The sequence below is a fragment of the Pundamilia nyererei genome, unplaced genomic scaffold, assembly GCF_000239375.1.
Source record: "Pundamilia nyererei isolate P.nyererei 1_Seehausen unplaced genomic scaffold, PunNye1.0 scaffold00016, whole genome shotgun sequence".
NCBI classification, from domain to species: domain Eukaryota; kingdom Metazoa; phylum Chordata; class Actinopteri; order Cichliformes; family Cichlidae; genus Pundamilia; species Pundamilia nyererei.
Genome location: NW_005187417.1, coordinates 4,905,652 through 4,915,430, shown reverse-complemented (window position 1 = coordinate 4,915,430; position 9,779 = coordinate 4,905,652). Strand labels below are relative to the sequence as shown.

Genomic DNA, 9,779 nt, shown 5'->3' with positions numbered 1-9,779 from the left:
TAAAAAAAAATACAAATCCTACTGTCTGAATGAAACTTCAGATTACAGTGTCACATCAAATTAACATGCCTTACATAAAAAAAGAATGATTCGGTTGTGAGTCAGGTTGAGGCTAGGCAAATTTATTAGTGGCACATTTGTTTGAAGTGACGACCAAGAGCAGGGAAGGGAAAAATAATGTTTTCTCGCATCTCTTTCCCAATTGGAAGCATTCCAATGGATGAAAACACTATAGATCAAGGCCCAACAGGGTCTCTCATTATTTTTGACTCCTTTCTTCTTCAAATTTGCCTTTACATACATTCTCAGTTTTGTTCTTTCATTTGTCATATAATCTGACATCTCTGCTATCATAAATTCTTAGAGTAATGTCATATTTTTAAATTCTCCATATGATCCATTGTCCTACTTGCAGTGTATGTGACTGCAGCTGCTTCAAAGGTTTTTCAGATACTTTAAGCTATTCTTTCATATCCTGAGATGACAGCGATGTCTGAATGTTACGTTGTTTACGATGTCACGGGATTGGCTTGATGAATCTTGCATCAGTGTATTTTCCTCATAGTTTAACATCTTCTTCCTGGGGCTTTTCTGTGCAAGTGTTATAGACTGCCAACTGTTTGGACTCGGGTCAACAGGGAGCCCAAATCACATGAATTATGCATGGTGTCTGCTCTCAGGCATACAGCCCTGTCTGTGCTGCCACTGCACATGCAGCACCGGAGACGGAGACTGAGTTACAGAGATCATAGAGAACAGTGGCGAATAAAACCGATAGACAGGGGGGAAAAAAAGAGAAGGCGACAGAGAAATATAGAAAATATGACCAAACACAGAAATGTATAATACGCAATAGAGAAGAACAGGCCATTCAAAGTAGTGCTTCTCTAAAATTAAATAATGCTAGTCTAGCGTTTCTAAAAAATACAAATGGCAGAGACGTTAAATTGCAACCCTTTGATTGTGGTAAATGTTTACTATTGGTGCCTGATAAATGCTATTTAAATGTTTTCAGACATCATTGTGGAAGTCTATAATTGCAAACAAAGCCCACCGTTGCAGAGTCTCAGATTTTGCATTTGTATTTTCTATAACTGCAAATTGAATATCTTTTTTTTGTGCTCCTGAATTTCACAACACATTTGCTGGAAGAGTTCCTCTATCGTGCCATTTTCTTTTTTGGACTAGATCATTCTATTAATTAATCAAGCACACAACTGGGGCATTGATCGATACAAATATTAACTGTTGGATGCAGGCCGACCCCCATCTCTCTGCGTGTTTCCTGTCTGTCTCTACTGTGTGCTGTCAATAAATAGCTGATTAATGAACCACTCACACTTCCATTCACTCCCATTGGAAATTTCACAACTTTGACACATGACCAGCTGACTTCATCAGCTCCGTGAAGCTACTGCACTCGAATGGAACAGCCCAGAAATGAAACCTACATTATTGAAGTATATGGTGTTAATCTTTTTGTTTTACCCATTTCAAACATAACTTATTTGCAACAAGTTTTATAATCCGTATAGCTAGATAGTATCAGGAATAAATCTCCTTTGATAAATTTGAGTCCACTGACGCTTTGAGGCAGATGGAGGGGAAGAAAGGATTAAGAGTGAGACTGTTATGCATAGGATTGGCCTTGTATGTCATAATAATATAAAGAAACTAAAAACGACTCAAGTATGGGCACCCAACAAGGAGGAAGAAAGTGTGAGCAAGGGGGAGTTGCAGGGGGATAAAGGTAGAGAAGAGTATAAAGACTGCCCGACAGATTGGCCATCTGGACCTCTGAGCTGACAGCCTGACATGTTCCAAGCGCAGCAAATGTGGAGCAAATTCACTAAGCAGGGCCCCCTCTTGAGATACGCAGCACATTACACAGGAAGCATAATTAGAGGCATGGTGAGGCCTGCAGCATCACCTTGAACAGAATGGTCAAACAGAGATCAATGTTCTGCTCTCTAAATTAATGAGGCTAATGTTGGTGTGACAGCATCGACACTCGGGATCTGTGGGGAATCAGAGAGATTTCGCCATTTGTGAATGGAGACATGAAACAAGTACAAGCTTATTAAATTCCAGTGCATGCCAAAGAAAATGCCTCAAACACATAGCTAGAACCCAAGAAAAATGATTAATGAATATTTTAATTGGACCAATTCATATTGCTCACCAATAAAGTCATTATTTTCTTTATAAAACATACTGTCGAAAGTGAATAAAGAATACAGCTGCTTACTAAATATCAACAAATTCAAGGGAGGAGGGACAGAAATTTACAATAGAAAATTATCATTTTCCGCCGTAGAAAGGTTATGTCGAGAGGTCCAAAACAAACAATCCAAAACTCGGTGTGTCAAACTCAAAACGAATGAAACACAAGCACACGCAGGAACTACACACAGCAACATCTGCACTCTCCTTTGAGGAGAGAGGTGGGCTGATTATCTTAAGGAAAGTGAAGCATGTATTAAACAAAAGTCATACAATGTAAAGCAGTGCTCAGAGTTATCTTCCTTATGAAGACTGTAATTGTAAGATTTTTTTTTCCACAAAGACATACACATTATACACATGAGAAAAGCCGATTCAGTAATGGAGCACTGCTGTACGTCAGGGGTGTTGAGGCTAGCTTAAGATTTTTTTGGGGGGAGGGGGGGTTATTTCATTTAAAAGAACCATTCCTGGATCTGTTATGGCTCTTATTTGGGAGAGCCAAAAGCCAAGAAGTATCCATTTGGCTCTTTGGTATTTGTCATTGAAAACTGCAGAAACACATATATATATTTATATATATAAAGTACAACGTTAACGACATTATAATTTCAGAAAATCACATTTTATCCTAGATAGGACTTTTTTTTTCTTTTATCCCCTCATTTGCGTTTGATTGCCCTTGCTGTCCTCCAAATCGTACAAGACAGTCAAAGTTTGATTGCAGTTTATGACAACTTAAAAAAATAATTTCAAAAAAGCAAATAAACAAACATCTTCACCAAATGTTATTGGCTGGGGGATAGTTTGCCTTCTTCAGGCAATTTTCCACAAGCTCCAAATGGAGATTCCAGCTGCTTACTTAATTTCCACCAGACGTCAGACTTCCTCTTTACTGGCAGGTGCTTAAAAACTCAGTGACTCGTTCCATAAATTTTCTGCTCCAGTGAGGCACATTTACATCATAGCCTTTGAATAGTCTTTCTTAAAAAAAAAAAAAAGTGAAAAATGACAGAACGATGCTTCATATGGAAACAAAATATGCAAGCCCACTTTAAATTATACACAGATTAGTTAACAGATTAGTTAACTAATTAGTTAACAGATCACCATTACTTGTTCAGTGCATTTTCATTGACGACTCATTGCTCGGTTTACACTTTTTAAAGCATCTTGAATTTGTACAGTGCCTCGTTGTCCTCATGGAGACAATAAGCTGTTAATATCTATACAATAAGCTTGGTTGTTGTTCATAATCATCCAGTTAGTTTTCATGAGTTTTCATCAAAAGGTCTACTGTGCAACATACAGTAAGATTGTATGTTCACAATCATCAGTGTCAGTATCTGTGTAGTGATGAAGCGATGTGATGGAACGGAGCAAAGCCAATGACCAAAGACCACAGGCCAAAAAAAGACATTAGAAAATTTTAAGAAAAAAAAAAAAGACAGTAGTGTCTCCTTGTGTTGGTCCGTGGTTGTCTTTGTTAGCGTGGAATGCCATTGTAAGTGTGTCCTTAAATGTGAACTATGGGAGTAGGATCCTGGTGGGTTCTCTGCATGTCTCTCTCCTTGCGTCTCTGTGGTTTGCTGCATCATCCAAAAGCAGTCCGTTTGAGGGTTAATGGATGGTAGGCAAATCTCCCAACCAGGCACCGGGTAGGGGGCGTGGACATGTATACTCATTCTGCAAGAACAGAAAAAAAAAATACAATGAAGACCATTTAACAGTTGGCCTGCACCAGTTACAGAGGTGGTGGTTACAATGTAAAGTTAATTACAGTGCCCAGTGATTTGATAACAGTACAATGGGGCTGTGACAGTGCCAGCAAAGCAAATTAGGGTAAGCAATTAAGCAGATGATGAAATCCCATAAGCTTAGATAACTTGGAAGGCTGAGGTGGAGTGACTTCCCAAATGTCTCACAAAGATTAAAAGGCAGCTCAGCACACAAGTATTCTTTTTGAAAATGTTAATTAAAGCTGAAATTAAAATATTAAATTTTTCACTTTAGTCGGTAACTGTTTACTACTCTTTGATGATTAACATACAACTGGATTAATTATTATAACAATTTTAATGAATTATTATGGTTATTGAAAGAGGAGCATTTTCCCCCGTTATTTTCCAGACTCTTGTTTTTAGAACAACGTGTTCCTGAAAAAAATATATAGAGTAACTTTTGCATTATACATATCCATCCATCCCTCATCTGTGTGTTTGGACTGTGGGAGGAAGTAGCTGGAGAGAAGATGTAAATGCCACACGGAAAGACCCCAGACATGATTAAAACGCAGGACTATCTTATTGTGGGGCAACAGTGCTAACCACTACACCACCATGCTCTGAGTATCTTGATGCATGCTCAATCATCCAGGTAAGAAAATCACAAAAGGTTAATTCCTGATCCTCTGGACATAGTGTTTTCAGTGGGAGAAATGTTTTATGGACGAACCTTATTATAAGGTTCATCGACAAACATTGCCATTGTTCGTTAGTCGTGCTAGTTTTAGTCATTATGTAAATGTACTGTTTATAAGGCTGGAGAAACTTGCAGTCAGCTGAGAGTGAAGACGTCACCTGGATGAGTGGCGAAGCGTTTCGTCCACTGAAAAAGTCCAGATGAACAGAGTCAACTTTTTGGTCATGCTCTCAGCAGTTGTCTTTCTATCCATGTTAATTCTCTGATAGACCTGGTGACCTGTGCAGAGTGCACTCTGGAGGATAAGTGCATGGTCACACCTAAATACAGGGATAATAAAAGGCTCATTTCTATCACACAGCACATTGGATACACTAGAAAAAGTAAATTAGAAATCATCACAGGTGAATAATTTGGAACAGTTTAAATGTCAGTGCTTTCCCACAGGTCAAGTCAACCTTGTTGAGATGCTGCAAATAAGTAAGAATTTTGTTTGACATTTTACTCTAACCTGCTATGAACTGATCTCCACACGGAAAAAAAAAGGCAAAGGCACACTCAGCCTCCTTATCCAATTTTGCCTCTGAGCATTTTTTTTTCTCAGACCCTTTACAACTTAACCTTTAAAAGAGCCTATTTGTGACTTGGCTACAGGTAAATCCACATTGCATTAATAAGAAAAAAAAATGCTCAGAGTTTTGACAGGCTAAGCAATTTCTAAAGCTTTCTGAATCTGCTCAAAATTATTCCAGCTCAACTTTTTGCTGCTCAAGCTGAGATTGTTGTCAGTGTGAAGCAGATCTCTGTAACAAAGGGCTCAGACGAGTATGCCCCGAGCAGAACTTTGATTTAAACGTTATCAAACAGGCTGACAAGTCTTCACTCCACTCTTTATCTACCTCTCAGGTGGATGTGAAAGAAGTGGAGACAGCTGCACAAATTGTCATACCTTAGACAATTTCAACACAGCACAAAAACAGAAACAACTTGCAGCAAAACCTCAGACTGTGCATCTCTGAACACATGTGTAGCAACACAGAGACAATAAAGTGCACAACTCTCTGCAGACACACGCCTAAATGGAAGGAAATAATCCTATCAGGTACTGTGCCATCAGATCATCCACTCAGTAATTTCTGCCGTTAATCAGTATTGCAGACTTAATTTATCACATTGCAAACAGTATGCAGAATATAAGTGTCATTTGTTCATCTTGTAAAACATAATCAAATCCTGGCAAGGTGTACAAGTTACTTTATACAGATTTATAAAAAAATACAATTATATATGCATAAACAAGCACTGAATTTCAGCCATCAGTCAGCAAGATATATGGAAAGGTCTTGAATAGATCTTCATAAATATGCATGTAACAGATGTGCCTGCAATCCTGGTAGATTCACAAATGCACTCAGTTGATATCCTCCCATGCATCCAATTGGCACATATCATTTTTAAGTTGCTTTAGTGTGCCTATAGTTGCTGCTGTGGCTACAAGCCACTTTGACACTTACAGTAACTCTATCCAAAGTCTGTTGTTGCAGATGCCTTCTCTGTTCTGTACCCGGGGCTGTTATTGCTTTTGCTGCTGCTCTCCTGCTCTGTGCATTGATGGGCAAAGAGGTCCCCTAACAACACATCACAACCAAATATAAATTGATGCAGAACTGTAGTGGTCCTGATTACAGTTTGCACAGTCTGTACTTTGCATTCCAGAAACAACTTGGAACATTACAGAATGTGGTCAGAATGGCTGTAATTTTAATCTGTATTCAAGAGCTATTCTTCACATAACTTGCTGAGTGATGGCAGAAGTGAGGACTGATGATAAAAGCCCACAATTTCCACATGTTAATTAATGAGCTTTATGTTGTTGTCTTGCATTTGTGCACTGCAATTATGCAAAATGTCCTCTTTTTAGCACAGTGCAGACTTTCCTTCACGGCTACTGTCATCTGAGCTGAGCTATTGCAAAACTCATTATGGTCCTTCAAGATGATTTTCTTGAATTGCTTGGGCAAATGAGTGCTATTGTAATAAACACTTAAGCTTATACCTCTTCAAACACTTCCAGTGCAAACAGCCATTAAATGGTCAGTGGCTTCTAAAGCTATACGTTTTATATCCTCACATGCTGGATGTCTAAGAATATCTTTGTTTCCAGACTCCATCATTCAAATCACTTCTACTGGTGAAAAAAGAAAAGATCATTAACGTCCTTCACAGCAACAGTGAAGGTTGTCCTATCCCCCCCCCCTCAAAAAAACAAAAAACCAAAAAACAAACAAACAAAAAAAAACAGTGAAGGTTGCCGTTACACAGCAATGAAGAAGTTTTGTCACCAGTCATCAGAAAAACGGACTTCACTTAAGCAGTTAAGTATTTTCTTATTGTAGAAAAATGACATTTTTTCTCTCCTGTTGCTTTCCCACCATTGTTTAGCAGGACAACTGGAGAGCAATGCTGACCTTTTTTTTTTTAAAAACCATAGCAAAATGTATTTGCAAGGGCATTTGACTTCTTCACCTGCTTGTTAAAACCTCTGCAGGAACTACTGGTATATTCAATGAAGCAACACATACGCTGGTGTGCTTTCTTTTTTCTAGTAGCTTTCTCGGAGTTTAAAACAGGTGGGAAAAAGCTCAATAAATTCTATATTCAGGGGTCCCTGCCTCCCACCACTGAAAAATTGCAATATGTGGTAGAAGTGTAGCTGCTGTTTACTTACAACTGAAAATCACAGAGAACCTATTTCACTGTCCCCCCCCACACACACACACAAAATCTCCCCCACATTGCAGCCCTTTCCAGGCATCTGAACTGACAAACTTAATGTCCACAGTAAAGCCAGTAGGCGATAAGATAGTCCAAAAGAGAATCCAAAAATTTGAGGAAGATTTCTTTCTTTCTTTTTTTTTTATCCAAATGACACGTCTACTTTGTCATTTTAGATCTCTTGCCAACCCATAACCATCCACCCTCTTGGATGCTTGTACAGTCCTGCTAGTTGTTCAGAAAAGAAGACATAAGAAGCTGGCGTTGATCCTGGTGGTTTCAAAATGGACAGTTCCCCCTGAATACACAGACAGAGATGGCTTGGCTTTTGTAGCACCAACCTCATCAGTCCCCCTATACAGATTTACTGGGGACAGAAGTGATGTGTAGGGTTCAGCCTCTCAAGGAGTAACATTGTGAATAGGCCTGGCACAGAAATCTAGGGCCGTCTGCTGTAGTGGCATTACTTAGGGCGATTGTGGCTCAAGAGTTGACAGTTCGTCTTGTACTCGGAAAGTTGCAGGTTTGACAGTCTCGGTCGTTGTGTCCTTGGGCAAGACACTTCACCCGTTGCCTACTGGTGGTAGTCAGAGGGCCCGGTGGCGCCAGTGTCCGGCAGCCTCGCCTCTGTCAGTGCGCCCCAGGGCGGCTGTGGCTACAATGTAGCTTGCCATCACCAGTGTGTGAATGGGTGGGTGGATAGGTGGGTGAATGGGTGGGTGGATGACTGAATGTAGTGTAAAGCGCTTTGGGGTCCATAGTGACTAAGTAAAGCGCTATACAAGTGCAGGCCCTTACTTTGAAACACAAAGCATGTCCCCAAAAGTAGTACTGTATGAAGGCTCATGATTTATTCATAGTGAATCAAGTCCCACATTCCAACTCATGTACTAAACAGTTGTGGATGATATTGTTGATAAGTATCCCCAGTACTCTACTCTACTCTAATCTTTTACTGTCACTCTCGATAACAGTGAAATTAATTTTCAGATGAAGCCTGCTTGTACAAGAGTATTCCATAGTCAATGTAAGTATGACTTAATAATTTCTTGAAAAAGTATGCATACAACCAGGGCCCATAAATGTGAGCCCTTTGCTTGTAAGCTTTCTTTTTTGAGTAAAATAAGTATTGCACTACTCTAACACAGCTATGAATAAATTCAAGATAGCAAGAAGGTTTCTGGGTTTCAATCTGCTGGCTGGGGCTTTCTGGTGTAGAGTTTGTATGTTTCCCCTAAGCCTGGATGGGTTCTCTCTGGATATTCTGATTTCCAACCGCAGTCTAAAGATATGTATACAAGGTTAAGAGTTGATTCTTAATTGGTCATAGGTGTGAATGTGGTTGTCTCTATGTATTAGCCCTGTGATGGACTAGCAACCTGTCCACAGTATACCCTGCTTCTCAACCAATGACAACTGGGCTAGGCGCCAGCCCCACTGTATGCCTAAATTACATTAGTGGTTAAGAGTTTCTATGGCCTTCTGTATTTGATTAGCAGTGGGAAATTAGTTGTTCCAAAAATGACCAAGTTGTTAAAGTGTGTACAGATGTATTTATTCAACGTTTGATAAACAGTTCTTATTTATCTCTATGTATTTATTTTTGTGTTTTGTACTTTCTGATCTTGGCACAAAAATCAAATCCATGGTGAAAGTCATGTTTCATTTCATCTGACATTGTAAGATTTGAAAATAAAGGTTAATTATATTTGAGCCTGCTGGTTTTGAATGATCAGTTATATTTAATTTCAGTATATAATTTTAACAGTCTAAAATACGTGTGGATGAATATTAGATTCAGATAGAATGCAATGCTAAAATCTTGACACTAATTTAACAGACTGAAAAGACTTCAAAAACAGCACAAAGGGGATGCTATAATAAACCGCAGAACATTTTTGTAGTTTTTTTAGGCTACAAATACATCTAATCTAGTTCTAAAATCATAATTTGACAACTACTAGGCCTACAGTTTTAATAGTATTCAAACCTTTAATCAAGTTTTTTGAAGGCAATATGAGTTTCCAAGGATTGTTTTATGATTTTCATCATGGACTGACAGGTGTTTTAATCCAACCTTTGAGCAAGCTTTCTACACGCTGTGAAGTGCTTTCATATTAGGCTTGCTTCTGTCTTTAGTCTCTGTTCACTGACATGCGATTGCTTTTTTCAGCATTTGGACCTCAGTGTCAGAAGAAAGCCAGTACAATAATTTCATTTTAGAGACCTAGCGAATCCAAAGTTTCCAGTCTAGTTCCAAAATCCTCTCTCTCTTAACTTTCACACCGACCCACTGCATAACCCCCATCTCTGTGGGTTTGTGACTGCCGATTTCAGAATTCCTATATCATATCTTGCAC

General features: G+C 39.0%; 1 protein-coding gene across 1 annotated transcript in view; it reads right to left on the bottom strand.

Annotated features, from left to right (window-relative positions):
* Nucleotides 1–2,165: 2,165 nt before the first annotated feature.
* Nucleotides 2,166–9,779, bottom strand: part of lrrtm4l1 (leucine rich repeat transmembrane neuronal 4 like 1) — a 58,590-nt gene continuing 50,976 nt past the window's right edge. The window contains exon 3 of the mRNA XM_005725617.1: nucleotides 2,166–3,909. Coding sequence (XP_005725674.1) covers nucleotides 3,844–3,909 — 66 coding nt within the window. The 3' untranslated portion in view covers nucleotides 2,166–3,843. The remainder of the gene's footprint in view (nucleotides 3,910–9,779) is intronic.